The sequence below is a fragment of the Aegilops tauschii genome, chromosome 1 (genome assembly GCF_002575655.3).
Source record: "Aegilops tauschii subsp. strangulata cultivar AL8/78 chromosome 1, Aet v6.0, whole genome shotgun sequence".
In the NCBI taxonomy this organism is placed as follows: Eukaryota; Viridiplantae; Streptophyta; class Magnoliopsida; order Poales; family Poaceae; genus Aegilops; species Aegilops tauschii.
This window is the reverse complement of record NC_053035.3, coordinates 481,426,109-481,443,703: the sequence shown is the minus strand read 5'-3', so window position 1 is coordinate 481,443,703 and position 17,595 is coordinate 481,426,109. Positions and strand designations below refer to the sequence as shown.

The 17,595-nt window shown below is 50.3% G+C and overlaps 1 protein-coding gene across 1 annotated transcript; it reads right to left on the bottom strand.

Moving 5' to 3' along the window:
* Positions 1 to 3,304: 3,304 nt before the first annotated feature.
* LOC109764484 (protein DMP6) lies at positions 3,305 to 4,339 on the bottom strand. Its single transcript, XM_020323290.4, has one exon. It carries the CDS (start codon positions 4,118 to 4,120, stop codon positions 3,458 to 3,460), a length of 663 nt encoding a protein of 220 aa, XP_020178879.1. The 5' UTR covers positions 4,121 to 4,339; the 3' UTR covers positions 3,305 to 3,457.
* Positions 4,340 to 17,595: the final 13,256 nt, after the last annotated feature.

Here is a 17,595-nt window from a genome sequence, read left to right as displayed (position 1 = left end):
ATCGATCTTGTTTGGCCTGTTCTGGCGTCTAAGTCGTCTCGCAGGTCGTATGGGTCCTCTCGCTTTACTGGCTCTTTACCTCTCCGGCGAGGGGGTGGTTGAGGGTGTTCGGCTTCGCCAGCTACCCTATCCGTCCTCGAGGGGGCGGTCGAGCTGGTTTGCCCGGGCTCTTCTGGGAGGTATGGGCTTAAAAGCCTCGTCGTCGTTGCTTTCGATAACTCTTGCTTTGGTCCAGTCATTCATTACCTAGACCTTCTTCGGCTCTGAAGACTTTTGTCCATCTCTCGTTGAGGGTATCTTGTTCGGCCAATAGCCGTTGCTGTTTCTTCCTCAGGCTTCGAGCGGTGGCTATAAGCTGTCGCTTAAATCGTTCTTTGTCCAAAGGGTCTTCGGGGACGATGAAATCTTCAGGACCGAGGCTTTCCTCATCCTCGGAAGGAGGAAGGTAGTTACTTTCCTTGGAGTCGCCAAGGTCCCCGGGGTCGCTATTGTCCTCGGCTTCTCCGTTGTTTTCGTGGTCACCGTTATCGTCGTGGCCTTCGAGAGCGGCTGGGTTCTATTCGGGAATGGCATTGTGACCCAGCTTTTCTATGTCGTCCGGAGCAGCGTAGTCTTCGATGCCATTCGTGTCTTCTTTGGCCTTTTCGCGTCCCCTGGATCACTTTCGCTGGCATCCGCGTCTGGATGACTCCTTAGCGGGGTCCTCGCCGTCTTCTTTGGGGGTGTCGACCATGTAGACACCATAAGTAGAAGTGGCAGTCCACTTTCCCGTGCTGGCAGTGGCTGGGGGATTTACTATATCGGCCGTGGCGTCGATGTCCTCGTCCATGTCATCGACATCTTCGGGAACGTAGTCCAACATATCGGTTAAGTCCTCGATAGGGGCTACGAACTGGGTGGTGGGTGGGACGTAAAATTCCCTGTGGTCCGTCCTTAGCCCGAGCCGATCATAGATCTGAGGTGGCCCATCTGTGATGCTTAATGGCTGTATCCAATCTAATGTCTCGTTTAACAACTAGAGGTCGGTCGAACTTGTCTTGCGGCCTTGTTCGCAGTTAATCTCCGGCGTGACCGTACAGAGGGCGTGCTTGGCCAAGGTTGACCCCTGGATTTTAGACTCCGAGGTCGGAACCGAACTCAAAGATGGACCCGAGGTAAGTGTCGACTTGAAGGTAGGGTGGAGAGGAAGATCCGAAGTTGAAGCTTCGGGGTTTCAAGGTTCCTTAGGCGAGGCTGAGAATTTATTAAAGACCAGATCGCCTCGGGAATCGGTGACGTACTCGAGGCTGCCGAACTTGATCTGTTGCTCCGGGTTGAAGCTGTCGACCTGGTCAAGGTGACTGGCCGAATTGGCGTGCAGCACGACGCTGCCGAACGCGAGTAGCTGACTTGGGGCGAAGATGTCCCCGGTGCTGATGCCGTCATTGATGACTAAGCGGGTCATCGATCCTTCGGCGATCTTCATAGCGAAACTCTCATTGGAAGCACCAATGTCGGTGTCAAAACCAGCGGATCTCGGGTAGGGGGTCCCGAGCTGTGGATATTGGAACAATTGGTCACAAGAGACAAAGGGCACCGTCTTTACGCAGGTTCGGGCCCTCTCGAAGAGGTAAAACCCTACGTCCTGCTTGATTATATTGATGTGTGTATGACGGTTACAGAGTTGATCTACCTCGATATTGGATGAACTAAACCGTAGATGAATAGTGGGATGGTTTTGGCCTCTACGGACTAAGCCCTCTGATTTATATAGACACCATGCGTACCTAGGATTACACATAGTCGATTGCCATCAGGGGATAAAAATGCGTGTGCCATCTATCTTGCCTTGAAGTGTACGCCAAGTCTTCGGAGCTTTCCTTCCGGAACATAGAGTCACCTGAAGCTCGCGCTTCCTTAACAGAATCCGGAGTCGTCCACTAGTCCGGCTCATGAGAGATAGGCCAGCAGTCCGAGGACCCCCTATCCAGGACTCCCTCAATCATATGACAATTTTTTTCAAAAAAGTGTGTCTCATACAGCATAGAAAAACCTGAACACGTTTTCTTGGGAGTAGTCACACGACAAATGTATGAAAATTTATCATAACATTTTTACCTTTTGACAACATGACTATGTTTTAAATTTTTAGCATTGTAAATTAACCTTAATTGCCATGGAAAATTTTAATTTTCTTTCCCTCGCAAAGTTTATTTTTCTAATTTCTGCCATGGGAATTTTACATTTATCCCTATGGCAAAATTTATATTTTCCTGCCATGGAATTTTTAATTTTTTAATTTGCAGTGGCAAATTTACCTTCATCCCGATGGCAAATTTACTTTAGCATACATGACAGATTTTAGTTTTATTGCCATGGCAATTCTAGTTTCATAGCATGGCAAAGAACAACTAGTCTTGCCATGGCAAAATTAGTTTTTAACTACACCATGGGAAATACATATACCATGGCTAATTTAGTTAACGGATGATGGAAAATTTAGTTTATCGATCATGAAAAATTTGGTAACTCGCCATGGCAAGTTAGTTTTTTTATCACTGTATTTTTTTAGGTTTAACCATGGTAAATTTAACAATTGTTAATGGCCAAAAAATCTATCTCATAATATCAAATTATGCCATGTTAATTATCACATGTTTGCCATGGCATTTTTCTGAAATCTTTGTTTGCCATGGCAAACTACTTGCATCATACTTTTTTTGCTTTTTATATGCAAAAACCATGTACTTTTCGCCATCGACATTTTGTGTTCAGTAAAGAAATGCTATAGTCCATGAACATTTTGTGTCCATGGACATTTACCGAGGATAGCAACATGCCATGGTAAGTAGTTTGTTTTGTCATGCCATTTTTTCTGAAGTTTTATTGTAATGGCAAAGTAGTGTGATCATGGCAAAAAATAATTATTTCTTGCGCAAATCATCTAGTTTTGTCATGGACATTTGTGTTTTTAGATCAGAAATGGCATATATTTTGCAGTATGTTTTCGTGGATCAAACAAGGTAGAGGTGGGAGGTTCGGTGTGGCGAGCAATTTTCATTTATATATCATGGCAATAATTCTTTTTTGCAAGGTCCTCTTGTTTTTTTTTCTCATTTGTTTTTTGTTTGCTTTGGGGCTTCTTTTGAGCGTAACAGTATGCAATGGGCTGTGCCTGACATCTTCTGTATTTTGGGCTGACTGCTTTATGTGCCAGATGAGCCAGCAGGGATCGGAACGTTCCGCATGGGAGTTTTTCGGATCGAACGGGTTAATTTGGGATGGGGGTCTTTCAGACCGAACCTGCGGCAAAATATGAGGGACATTTTCTTTAAAAAGCATCGTACTATATTTACTCTTTACCGCCTGGCACTTGTACTCCCTCTCGCCCTTGGCGCACGGCCGAGAGATTACCATTTTTTATACAAGAGAGAAGAAGAATTAATCGGTGAATAGTAGGAAGGGCAGCAGTCGGGAATCAATGCTGCGAGAGCGGGAAGCCGATGCCGTGGCGTGTGGTCGGGAAGGTGACGAAGAGCATGCTCCCGACCACCCCGATGGCGATGGGCAGCACGGTGAGCACCTGCGCGGCATCCTCGGACGGCACGGGGTAGAAGCAGGAGACGACGTTGTGGTCGAAGAGCGCGACGGCGACGAAGACCATGACGGTGACGACGGCGTGCACGAGGTCGAGGAAGCGCAGCCTGTAGGCTGCTGCGGCCTGCGGGTCGAGCGGCGCGCCGCCATCGATGACCCAGAGCCCGCGGCGCGTGGCGAAGCCGTAGCGCACGGCGCCCTTGGCGTCCCGGAAGCTGTCGGTGAAGCTGAGCGCGAAGCAGGAGAGGCCGCAGAGCGCGACGAGCGCGCCGGCCATGGCGCGGTTGGCGCGCACGCAGTGGCCCTGGTCCGTGACGATCGGGGAGAGCAGCTGGAACGCCATGACGGTGCCCGTGGGCAGCAGCGTGGCCAGGTGCGCCGTGCTCTGGTACGTCTGGCTGATGGCCCTCTGCATCGGGCTCAGCCCGTCGCCTGGGTCGTCGCGGACGGCCGGCGGCCTCGCCAGGAGTGGCCGCTCCTCGTCGACGCCGTGGACCTCGTCCTCGCGCCCCTGCCGCGCCACCACCTCGTTCTGCGCCGCCATTGCCGCTGCCGGACTCGCTACAATCTACGCTCTGGAAGAAAGAATCTTGCCTATGATGAATAAACCGGAAGGAGAGGCAGGGGAACGCGAATGATGTGTGATAGCCGGTGCAACGGAGAAGGGATTTAAAGGGGATTACATGGAATGCCGCGCGCGGCGTGACGACATGGGTGGAGCTTGCCGGGGCGTTTGCGGCTGGCCGGCGGGCGCTTGCGCTTGGCTTGCAAGAAACAGGAACCTTGATTGAAACCGACACAGATCGGTGGAGGTTTTCGCCGTTGCTTGCAAGAGAGGTGGACCGAAACGCGGGACGCGACCCGACCCTTTGCCGCTTCAAGTCAAAGCCTTGCCTTGGGTTGCTTCCGGCTGCACTCCCAGCCAGTGGCCACGTAACACTAGCCCAGCCGCGCGCGCAGTTGAGTAACGCAAGGGGCAACGCGATTACGCCAACACGCTTAGTTATACTCCTATAGTAGATAGCCGTTACTGTGCGTGTATGCTTTGGCACGATGGCTATTAAGCAAAGGAGGCGATGCAAATACGTTAGTTAGGTAGAATAGAGAATCATTTATCCGTACCGTGCATGGCGTCCAGTGCGTTTTTGTGTGCGTGGAAGGCTTTGGCACGATGCGTATTACTATTGGATTTAGGCAAAGACTTTGAGCGGGTAGACGTGCGTCCGTGTCGTGCCAGCTGCATGTGTGCGGCCCACTACCACGCCACAAGGACACGAGTCTCGTAAGGGAATTGTTTATATGATATTTTTTTTGGCAAGGATGTTTATACGATTTCGGGTAAGAGCATCTCTAGCAGATCCCGCAACTGGCCGGCAAGCAAAACGAGTATAAGGCCGTCCGTAAAAAAAATTACGGTGCCGCAAGATTTTGTCAGAACACTCGCGGGACCGTAAATTTTGCATAGCAGCAAACAAATTACACATTTCAATGATATGAACCGAATACAATCATAATATAAATTCAACATACGAATATGTAAATTGTTCGAAAAGCGTTTCACAATACAACAATAGTTTTCATTACAACAAATGTTCAAATTCAAATAATTATTACAATACCAAATTGTTCAGATCTCACATGAATAGAAATGAATAAAAATGGGGATCTATCTCCCCCATCGAGTTGCCACCGATGCTCAATAGGATCTTGCTGGAGTTGGTTGTGTGAATCACGGTTTTCGATCTTCCGGTAGGTCAAAAGAAATGCAGTGATCCCATCTACGTCCCTGGCAGGCTTCACACGGCTACCAATATTGTCATAGTTGTACTCCAAGTCCAAATCCCTCTCATCCTCGACGACCATGTTGTGTAAAACTACACAAGCAGTCATGATGTTTCTGAGAGATTTTTTACCTCAAACAATGGTAAACCGAGCTTGCAACACATCAAATGCCCCCTCAATATCCTTTTTCTTGTGCTTCGGCCCAAATTTTGTGCTTCTTCATTTTGGGGTCACTAATGGTCTTCACAAATGTTGACCATGAAGGATAAATACCGTCGGCAAGATAGTACCCCATGGTATAGTCATAGCCATTGATGGTATAATTGCAAGCCGGAGCTTTGCCACTAACTAGTTGAGCAAATAAATGAGAGCGCTACAAATTGAGAGACAAGGACATACCTAAGAAGCAATGCCAAATCCATAGATCATGTGAAGCCACGGCTTCAAGCACGATAATGGGTTTACGTTTGTGGCTGGTATATTGCCCTACCCAAGCCATTGGGCAGCTCTCCACCTCCAATGCATGCAATCAATACTACCAAGCATGCCCAGGCATCCCCTTTTGCTTCGTTCATTGTCATGAGCTTCTTTGTGTCTTCTTCGTTTGGTGCTCGAAGGTACTCCGGGCCAAAAAACCGGATCATTATCTTCGCAAAGAGATAGACACATTTGATAGTGGTACCTTCGCCAATGCGAAGATATTCGTCCGCGTAGTCGGCGGGAACACCATAAGCAATCGCTCTCATTGCCGCTGATATTTTTTGATATGCTAAAGCCAATCAAACAGGCGACATTCCTACGCCGAGTGAAGAAACGACAATTTTGCTCGCAAGCCTCGACGATGTGGACGAAAACTGACCTACGCATTCAGTATCACCTACGAAAGAGGTGAGCCTGATATGTCGGTACCTCGGTGAAGTAGTCTTTCATGAGAATCTTGTCGCTGAGAGCTCTCGGTTGCTGGGAATGCATAGCCAACCAACCATGGATCCGCGCCGCTTATTCTTATGCCTCGCCTCAACTGATTCCACGAGATGCAACAACACTAGGTTGTCGACGTCGTCGTCGAGGATCATCTCTTCTATGTCTGAATCATCGGACGAAGACAACGAGGATGAACTCCAATCCATCTACAAAATGCACACAAAATGGCCATGAATTTCACCCGAACCTACTCTGGCCAAATCGAGCACGAAACCGCGAGTGTTGGACATACCTCGCCCAAAGCAAAGCTATTCCGCCCATTTCTTCTCCCTCACCCGCCAAAGAAAAGCCTCGCCGCCCCTTTCTTCTTCCCCACCAGCCGAAGCAAACCCCGGTCGCGCGCCCCTTTCTTCTCCCCGATGGCCAAAGCAAAGTCGCGCGGCCCTCTTCTTGCGATGCGTGTCGCTCACAGCCACCAGAACCAACCAGATCCGAAGCTACAAGCCCACGCGTCGAGCTCCAAGCGGATCCATGGAGCCGGTGGCGTCCATGAGCCGCGGGCACAAATGGGCACCCCCGCGGCCGAAACTAGGTGAAATAGACGCGGCGCGGGTCGGAGGAGCTTTTGGGCGGCGCGGGGCAATGGCGTCAAGCAATAAGTGGCCAGGATGTGCGGCGGCGGTGGCGGGGAGTCGAGGCGGGAACTGAAGCCGGCAGAAGTGGGTTCGCGCCAAGGAAAAGGGGGCCGGCCAAATCGGGTGAAATCCCGTAGATATGGAGGACATGGGATCGCAAATTCTGGATCCCACAAAGAAATCGGGACGGCTGTATTTGGAGGATCTAGTGTGGACGGGTATACGGGATCAATCCGGCAAACCGGCGGTTATTATACTGGATGGCCCGGTTTGCGGGATCTTCTAGAGATGTTTTTAACAAAAAGCTTTTGCGGCTTCAGATGTGCCTACTTCATGAACTCTCCCATGCCAAAGCTCTCAGCGACTGGCTCAGCTAAAAAAGAAGAAAATAAAGCTCTCAGCGACTGGGTGTTGCTCCTCCTCCGCCTAAGCCTACTAAACATGTATTGATTCCCAATTATAAAGATATGATATGCTTTATTTGTGGTGGTGTAGGCCACTATGTGGGTAATTACATTAGCTCCAAGATATGTTCATCTTTGGCTTGGAAGGTTATAATGTGAATAACTGCATTGGTTGGACTCGGTTACACACTGTGGTTGCATATTTTGGTAGCTCTGCTCTAGGTTTAGGGTTTATCATTTGGAACTGCCTGCTAGGGATGAATCAAAATGGCTTAATTTCAAATATTGTGGAGTGGTCAATGTGGTTAAAGGAGAGATTTTCAATGATGACCTGGTTAAAAATCTGGATGGTAGCTTTTGCAAAAATAAACAAGTGGCCATGGAATATTCGTTCAATTTCGCCTAATTCATTTCTAGCCAAGTTTCCCCCAAGGAAGAAGGTGGAAGATCTGATTGAATTCCCAACTTTTCACTTGCCTATTGATGGTGTTTCTGTTAATGTGGTGGAATGGATTAGTTCAATTGATCCCTTCGGTGAGCTAGCTGAAGCTTGGGTTAAGGTTAAAGGGATCCCTCCTAAATAGTATTCTTGGAAGGTGCTAGTTCAAATTGTGTCCTGTTTTGGAATTTTGGTGGATGTGGACTAGAATGGAATGATGAAAAGAAACTTTTATGAGATTGACAGTTAAAATTGTTTGTAGGGATCCAACCAAAATTACTTTTGAGGGGTTGGTGGAAATGAAAAATAGAAGTTTATCTTCTTTCCTTCTTTGTCGAAGGTTTTGAGTAATATGGTAGTGATGATCCCAATTAGGATTCAAGGCATGTGGATATTGATGTGGATAAACATGCTTAAGAGGGAACTGACCCTATGGATAAAGATTTGCATAATAATTATTATGAGGATGGTGCCATTGATGAATTGGACCTGGCCATCAAGAAAACTACTCCCAGTGCTACTGAAAGACATGTTGGGCTGGCTTTTGTCTCAGCGTCGGATTTCCACCCAACCCAGATTACTGAGGCGTATACTTCTCATGATATACAGTCTAGCCCCTTATGGCCTTTGAGATTTGGTTTGGATAGCGAACGTTCTGTGGCTTTTCCTCAAGGAGTGACCCTGAGTTATGGAACCAACGAGAGGATGTGCACTATGATAAAGGCTCTGGCATCACGAAGGAGAAACCAAAGGAGAGCAGGCCTCGCGTTGCTCCCCAGGGCGACGTCGAGGCGAACCCTAGCGCCGCCACAAAAGCTCCCCACGCCGTCGACTCCCTCGCTGCCGCTGCCACCGGCGTCGGCCGCGGTGGCGGCAGGCCCAGCACCGAAGGTGCCTGGGGGCTGGAAGGTTGCGGCGGCGGCCCGCTGGTGCTGCTGGGGCGGTGTTCGCGGCGCTTGCCCGCGTGCCGCGGCCGGGGCGGCGCTCCCCGGTCGAGTTGGTGGTGGTGCTCTCCCCTTCCACTGCGTGCGGCGCTGGTCGTGGGGCGTCCGCGTGGCACGAGGAGCTGCGCGGCAGAGGTGGCGACACGCGTGCGGATTGGATCTAGCGCGCTCGTGGTGGCGGTAGCCAGATTGACGTTGTAGCACCGTCAGGCTGTGCGGGATTCGGTCCGGCAGTTCTGGCTGGCGTGACGAGGCGGGGTGGCAGCCCCTCCTCTCGTCTTGGTGCTGCGCGTCCCGGCTCTGGCCGTGGGATTCGTCTCCGGCGGTCGTCCGGCTGGAGGTGCTGCGGTGGCGGCTGCCTGCCAGGCCTCCAGATCTGGCTGGCGTGGTTGGTGAGGGGTGGCAGCCCTCCCATCCCTGCCCCTGTGGCCGCCTTGGATGCTGCGGATCTGCTCGAGGGTTGGACTCCGGGGCGGCGGCCCCAAGACGGCGGTTGATGTGTCGGCGGCCGTGGAGTTCGCGTGGGCGACGCGGCGGCCGCGGTGTGCTTGGTGGAGGGAGGCTCGTCTCTTCTGTCTCGTCAGTGAGGCGTGGTGGTGGTCCCTGTGTGGCGATGGCATGGTTGCTGTGCAGGGGTGCGCGGGTCAGTGGAGGTGCGGGTTGGCGTTGGTCGACCGCGCGAGAGTGGTGGTGCTATTGATCCGGGCGAAAGCTTGGCCCGTGCTTGCCGGCCGGCGGCGGCGGCGCCTGTGGGCTTCGCATTCTTCCTTGGAGGCGCCGTCGTGGTGATTTGTGCATCCTCAGCTCTCGGGTCAAGATCCCCGGGCGAAAGTCAAGATCCTGGTTGGATCAGGCGGCGGCGTCGTCTCCAATGTCGTTTTCCCTCTTTGGGGCGCCGTCTAGGAGATCTTGGCCCCATTTGTGCTTCCTGCAGGCTGGACGTGCACGGCATCGCGGTCGGCAGGTGCCTGGCCGGTGGTGAGGTTGGTGTTGTGTTGCGACGCGTGTGGCAACGACGATGGTGGCGAGCAGAACCGAGTCGCGGCTTGTCCTTCTGCTGCCGACGGTCCGACGCGCTTATGGGTGTGCCCATGCTGGTTTCTGGCTGTGACAGAGAAGTCGGAGCTGTGGGAGGCGGGGCCATGGCGGCAACTATGACTCCATGAGGGCGGTTTTCAGCGGACGGTGCTCTCCGGATGTTGCACTGGACTATGTCGGTGCGAGGCTTGCAACTTTCTCTTGTGATGCTCGTCAGCAAAATCGGAGCTGCCATGTCCTCGACGTCGCGGTCGACTGTTTGGCGTTGTTATGGCCAAGTCGTTCGTGTGTGCCCCGTGTGGGGTTTGTATCTAGGTTTTTGCCCGGTTTTCCTTTAATTAACCGGGCAACTCTCTTCTTCTTAATCAATGAAAATGGCAAATCTTTTGCCTCGTTTCAAAAAAAAGCTCTGGCAAATCTTTATTAACAAATTAAATTTCAGTTTTTCGACCGGACCTTTAACAACCTTAGAGGTGTACACACTAGTATTTAAAACATGCATGGGTATGAGGTCTGACTCTCACAACCTTATATTTGTGCTTGGGGTCTTAACGATATTAATTTGTGTTCTGAATCACAGCCGCTAAGATGTGCTTGCAACACGAAGATGTGGGGGATTTACCCGAAGTATATCTTGACTGGTGTGCAACTTGCCTCAAAAGTTAGTTTTCCAATCGTAGCCCCTCACCATAGTTAGGTTACACACGGTCATATCACATTTTTGAGGTCAATTGTGGTCGCTTCTGTTCCATCTAATGCCGTATACACAAAGGTGCTTACCGATTATCTGCGAAGATGCAGAAGACCTAATCGTGATTAGTAAGACTCATGCCGCTGCTTTGCAACTTTTAGGCATGAGATAGAATATGAACGATGAGATGGACATGTACGTATTATCCAGCTATACATGCCTACGTGTTGATGGTTTGTGCAAGGATGAACTAGTACGTGCTACACGCCTACACGAGAAGACCAGTTGCCAGGAAATTTAGTTGGAGACAGAAATTGCCATGGAGATCTCGGATACTATTTTAAAAGGAAGACTGTCTGCCACATGGTCAAGGGAGAGTTTGTTTCCATAAAGGGTTACTTCCTAGGGTGTGTCTAACATTTATCAGTTTTGCTAGAACTCATCTAGATGAGATATAATTTGGTCGCATTCATTTTTTATAGTCATTGAATGTGATGCTATAAGATGCGTGTGTGCTGACGTGAGTTGTATCTGTTCTTGTTTTCAAAGTGAATGAGACCAAATTATATCTTATCTAAATGAGTTTTAGGTACTCCCAACTTTTATCTAGATCTTTTTCTTTTTCTTTGAGTAACCAAGACTCATCTAAGTTTTTTTTGGGGACATATCTAAGTTTTATTTGTTGCTTGTTTTCTGTTTATTCTCGTGCTTACCTTGTCCAGGCCGTAAGAACGGGAGGTCCGGCCCATTTGCAGTTCGAAGGATTAAAATCCCACAAAAGTGCGCCACGTCCGAACACAAGGCCTCGTTTCTTTGAGCATGCCCGACTACCACACGAGATGATTATAGATTTGGTGGCAAATACGCAGCGAAGAGCAAAAAAAAAAGTCATCTGCAGCGGCAGATCTAAGATATTTTTTCTGAAAGTTCAAAACACATGTTTTTCAAAAGTGAATATTTTTGAAACGTGAATCTTTTCTAAAATTGTAAATAACCTCGCAAAGAAGCGAACATATTTTTTTGAACATGGTGAACAATTTCTCAAAGAGGGTGAACATTCTTTTAATGTACGTTGACTTTTTTGTAATATACGTTGAACATACTTTTAGCAGTAATCAAATGTATTTTCTGTTCTTTTGGCTAAACAACCACTTAGTCAAAATTTGATAATGAAACAACCATTAAAAAAATTAAAAGCAGGAACAGTCGGCCTCAAATATTGGACCTAGTTGCGGGTCAAGACTGGACTTGCAATTGGGGCATAAAAAGGATCAAGGGGCCGGTTGCATGTCAACGATGGGCTTGCAAATGCGACAGAAAAAATGGTCCGGCCCAATTGCGTGTCATTGGTTGACTTGTAACTGCGACAAAAAATAACCTAGAGTCCAGTTTGTGAGTGAATGGTTGTCTTGCAATTAGGATAAAAAAAGGTATATGCCCAGTTACAAGTCGATGCTTGACTTGCACCTGAGAAAAAAAACCAACCCTTAGTTGCAACTTGTGAGTCGATGATGAACTTGCAACTGAGACAAAAGAGTCAGTCCCGGCTGCAAGTTAAGGGCAGACTTGCAACTAATGCAAAAAAAAAAAAGAGTCGGACACAGGTGCGATATAAAAGAAGCATCGAGCTCAGTTGCATGTCGAGGGTGAACTTACAAGTGGAGACAAAAAAAAGCATCAGGCCAAGTTGTGAGTCAATTGACTTGGAACTAGTCAAAAAATATTAAGGGCACAGTTGCATGTCAATGGTGGACATGCAACTAGGATTAAAAAAAGGTACGAGCTCGGTTGCAAGTTGATGGTTGACTTGCAACCGGGCAAAGGTCAACCCCTAGTTGTGAGTCGATATTGTACTTGCAACTGAGACGGAAAAAAATCAGGCTTAGTTGCAAGTTGAGGGCGGACTTTGTTAGATGTATAACTAGGATGCCTGATCGGTTTGGGTTGTCTAGGACAGATTGTGTGTTCTAAAGGTGGATGATGTTAACGAAGATTGCTAGCACACTTGTGGGGTTTAGAGTAACTAGCATATATGCCCGTGCGTTGTAACGGAAGACAAAAAAAATTTATGTGCTAACCAAATAAGTATGGCTCAATATCATAATATATGAGTGTACTCTATTTTAACACAGTGGCTCACCATGTTGCGACTTACTTTTTTTCTCACCCTCGCCGATGATGGTCGCAATGTCCACGTGATCACAATGCATTCAACGTGATAAATCCCAAAGTTGTGAGCGTGCAATGTATGCCACACTTGTCATTATGTCGCGCAAGGGAATTTTTAAAACTTTAAAAACAAATCTCGTCGCCCACGAACTACTCCCTGCGCCAAGACATATAATGACTTTTGAAAAACTAATCAATTCCTAGATATCAAAGACTTTTGAATCGGTAACAGTTTTCCGAATCGACAAACTTTTTTTTGAAATTTTGGATTTTCTCAAAAAAATCACGAACATTAGTTTTGTTTACGAATAATTTTTAAATGCATGAACAGTTTCCGAATTCATTAACATGTTTTGACTCAAATAACATTTTTTGAATCCATGAACTTTCTAAAAATCGGGAAATTTTTAAAATATTAAAATTTATTATTTTTGTGATTTCTAAAATTTCACGGACATTTTTTTCCAGATTCCCGAATATGTTTTGAATACACAATCATTTTTCCAATATCATGAACATGATTTTATTTCCCGACCTTGTTTCCAAATCATGATTTTTTTATATTTTGCGAACAATTTTGCAAAACCACCAAAATTTGTTTAATTTGTGAAAAATTTATGATTTCCCAAATATTTTGTCAAATAACGTATATTTCACGATTTCTTGAACATTTTTCTAAAACTTGCAACTTTTACAATTGGAAATCCCACCAGGAGGAATCTTACTGAAGCCTCCATAGATGCTAGGGAACTAAAAGAAAAGAGGAGAATGAAGCCCCGCATATGGACCCGCCCATGAATGCATAAATGGGGAGGACATGCGTGAGAAAAGGGAACTAAAAAGTAGTGTGGATGCTAGGGATCGAATCCTCGCTAGAGGAGCTACTCGTCAACCACTCTGCTGCTTGTGGATCTGCAACTTATGTCAGTCTCACCTATATAAAACAACGAAGCTGGACATTGACTTTTGATCCGAAAAATCAAATCGTTTTCTCCACTTGGATGACATAGTGTGTAACTTGTAGCATTTTCATGGGTATTTTTTTGGATGGACTGCCAGAAGCGAAAGGCGTTTTATTATTATAGGTAAAGATTATGTTTAAGTTAGAGATTAAGAGCTATGTATAGAATCGGCGTAAATCATATATGATTTCCCTCTACTCTAAGTCTCTCTTCCATGTACTTCTCCATGTACACCAGACGAGGGTCAGATCAATACAACAGAATAATACAATATTTAGCCATCGTACATTTTTTCTACATGGTATTAGAGCGGTTAGGATCTGAATAGACACTCCCACTCCCCTGCTCCCCCGCTCCCTAGGGTTTCCCCGCCGCCGCCGGCGGCTCCCCCGCGCGGAGCCGCGGCCGCCGCGGCCGGAGCCCGCCGGAGCCGCCAGCCCCCTCCTCCCCCCGTTCCCCCTCTCCTCCCCCACCCCTCCTCCACGCCCCCGTACCCCTGCGCCGCCTCCCCGAGCGAGGCGGCCGGGGGCCCTTCCTCCGCGCGCCTCCAGCCCCTCCCCGCGCCCATCCCTCCTCTCGCCGCCGTCAGCTTGCGCCGCCGGCCCTCGGCCGCGTGATGCTGGCGGAGGTGGGCTTGCCCTTCCCCGCGCGCGGTCCTCCCCTGCTCGGGCAGTGATGGCCGGCGGCGGTGCGCCTCGGCCGGTGGCGATCCGGCGTCCTGGTGTGGAGGCCGGCGGTGCTCGCCGTAGTGGTGCCGCCTCTTGGCGCCGGGGTGGTTCGGTGGTGTTGGCCGGCCGGGGGCGCGTCCCCGGCCCAGATCTGGGCCCGTAGGGTCCCTTCTGGGTCCTTGCGGGTCGGCTCCGGCGCGACCGCGACACTCTCTGTATGGGGTGGCAGGGGAGCGGCTTGGACTGGGACAGCGACGCCGACGGCGTTCCAGCTACTGCGCGGAGGCGGGAGCTGTCCGGGCCTTTGAGGGCCCGGCCGGGCCTGTGGGGCCACGGGCCCGGTAGGCTCCTGCCATGGCGTCCGGTCGGCTACCGTCGTGGACGGTGGAGGTGGGGCCCTCCTGTATGCCGACGGTGTTGTTGCCCTAGTCCCGGCTCCTCTTCTCCGTTGTGCAGACCATCTTTGCGGTGCCATGGTGAGACAGCGTGGGAAGCTTCGTGTCCGTGTTGGCGCAGGGTGGTGGTCGGTCTGGTGGCGAGCTCCGGAGTGCCTGAGGTAGAGGCTGGGATCGGGAGAAATCTCTGTTGGCTTGGCCGACATCGACGTGGTGGCGCTTGAGGGTGCTGCCGGACCTTCCTGGAGGGCGTCGGGGCTACCCTTCCTCTCTCCTCGTCGTGTACCGGGGGAAACCCTTGGCAGCAACGTCATCATCGTCGCGTCCCTTCTTGGAGGTGTTGTTGGGTACCGGCACTTCGGAGTCTCGGAGCTTGGTGGGCGATCTCCGGTGGACGCAGCGGTCACGAGGCTTCGTCGTTTTTGTCGATCCGCCGTTATCGGCATTTGTTTCTTTTCTTTTTTCTCTTTCCATTCTTTTGGACGTGTTTGTGCTGCTTCCGCCCCAGGCCCTATCGTCGGTTGTATCGGTTGGTTGCTTTGTAATACAAAGTGGGGGAAACCCTTTTTCTCAATATTAGAGCGGTTAGTCTAACGACGCCGATTCTAGGTTTTCAATCGCTCCCGCGGCGCGCTGCCCTCAGGGAGATTAATCTCCTCTCCTCGGCGGGCGCGTCACCCAATCAATCAAAGATTAGATCGGTTCTCTAGTTTAGATTGTATCGATTAAAAAATCCGTCTAGTAGATAATTTTGTTTCGCCACCAGATAATTAGGCGACATCAATTTCCGGTGAGAAGCACGGGGAAGCAGTCACCGATCTACTGCGAGCAGTTGGTTTGTCCGGAATGAAGTGTTGCATTGCATTGCAAACCTGCAGCATCTATGGAGGCTTCAGTAAGATTCCTTCAAAGCTACGTCGACACCCTGATTGGAATCAAGCTGAATCCGCAAGCAGACCCAGCAAAAGGCAAATCTCCCATAGTCTATGAAAAACCGGCGTCAGCTGCGAGCATCACCAGTGTGCCAGATGTGAAAGGATGGTGTCCACCGGCGCTGGGTTGGAACAAACTGAACACTGATGGCTCTTTTGTTTCATCCGAGATTGCAGGGGCTGGAATGAGCTTGCGTAATCACCGTGGGGTCGTTAACTTTTCAGCATGTAGGGCCCTGTTTTCTTGTAGAGATGCATTGGAGGCGGAGCTGTGTGCATGCATGGAAGGGCTATCCCTGGCAATTCAACGCAGCGATCTTCCTATAGTGGTGGAGATGGACTCTTGAGGCTGTTATCATGATTTCATGTGAGGTCGTCGATCGCTCAATCTACGCATCCATCGTGAAGGAGATAAAGCATTTGTTGTCTCTTAAAGCTAGCGATAGTTTAGCATTGTTTGCTAGATCTCAAGGCAGGACCATGACCTGGCTAGGGGCTGGTCCGGATGAGCTGATGGAGATTGTTTCTCTAGATTGTAAGGACATCTTGAATGAGTAATGCAAGTTTCCCCCCCGCAAAAAAATGGACATGCACGTCCGATCACGGGAGGCCGTAGCTCCTGCATGCGGCGATTGCCATCGCGTACGGGTACGCGGATCCACCCGACGGCCGGACAGCAACTCCGATGCAGCTTCGACAGATGCATGGCATCTATGCCCACGCGTTCATCTACATGACTACATCGATCTACCCGAGGCGATGGTCGACCACACCCAGAGCTGCTTCGATCCAGCGATGCACAACAGGTAGTCCTCGGCAAGGCACTCCATTATCATCCGTCCGGCACGTGCTGGCAGTCATGGACTTGGCTCCAATCAAGCCTATGCGTACGCGGCTACGCAACACCAGGCGCTGCTGCATGCGGCCGGCTTCAAGAGCGGACGCCACACACGGAGGCCAGCCCTGACATCTCCCGGACGACGCGCACCCTTCCCCCCGCAGCGCGCAGCAGGACTCACGCTCCTCCCTCTGCAGCGTACGCGGACGACGGACACGTACGCGCCTCCCGATGCAGCATCGACCTACCGAGCGACTGCGCAACCGCACCGAGCTACCTCCATCGACAAGTTCCCAGCAGCCGCATCGACTACATGCATGCAAGGAGCAGCAAGGAAGACGCCCATGCGTACGCGCGTGGCATGGAGCCTTGGACTTCAGCCACGGGCCTTCTGCCAGGATCGCAAAGGCAACGCCACGCCCACGCGGGTCTCTGCGATCCACGGCTGGGAACAATCTCGTCGCAATCTGATCTGCCGGCAACATCGGATCTCAGCTGCAGCGACCTGTGCACACGTGTGACCAACGGGTTGTGTTTTTGCTACGTGTGCAGATCCAGTCGGCCATGTTGATGTGACGGAGTTCTGCTCGGACCTGCTGCACCAGGCCTCTCATATCTGCTACGCGGAGCGGCATCGTCATCGCCAACCATCGGACCGTTCGTCCGATCGACCCGTGCAGGCACACGCAATTATGTGCTGCCCCACGCGAAAGATGTACGCAGCACATGCGCCTCCGTGGCCGAGCTCGCGCGCACCAGGCTCCTGATCGTCTACATCCACATGCTACACCAGGCGGTCGACCCTCCATCCAGCTGAACATCTACATCGAGTTGTACGACTACGCAGTCAACATACTTCATCGAGCAGATCCACGAGAAGCCGGTGTGGAACACGATTTCATCGACTTCTTCGACAACAAGGCATCAGCACACCTCTTCAGCAAGGGACGCCTTCAAGCAGACACACTACTACCACTAAGCAACCAAACCCTAGTGATGGCGTGCTCGAGCGGCACAAATATGGCGACGCGCCCGACGAGAGATGGCGGGTATCCTTCGCAGCCGATCTCATGTCGCGCACGCTTTCATTCGATGACGGCGTGCTTACGCTGCGACGGGATGCTCTCCGTCTCGTCCTCACGGACACGCGTGGGGTCACGATCGACGAGCGGTTCCTTCCAGCGGGGGAAGACATCGA

Bases quoted from the DNA above. Each gene is read 5' to 3' on its own strand.
- LOC109764484 (XM_020323290.4), bottom strand. From the start codon at position 4,120: ATGGCGGCGCAGAACGAGGTGGTGGCGCGGCAGGGGCGCGAGGACGAG.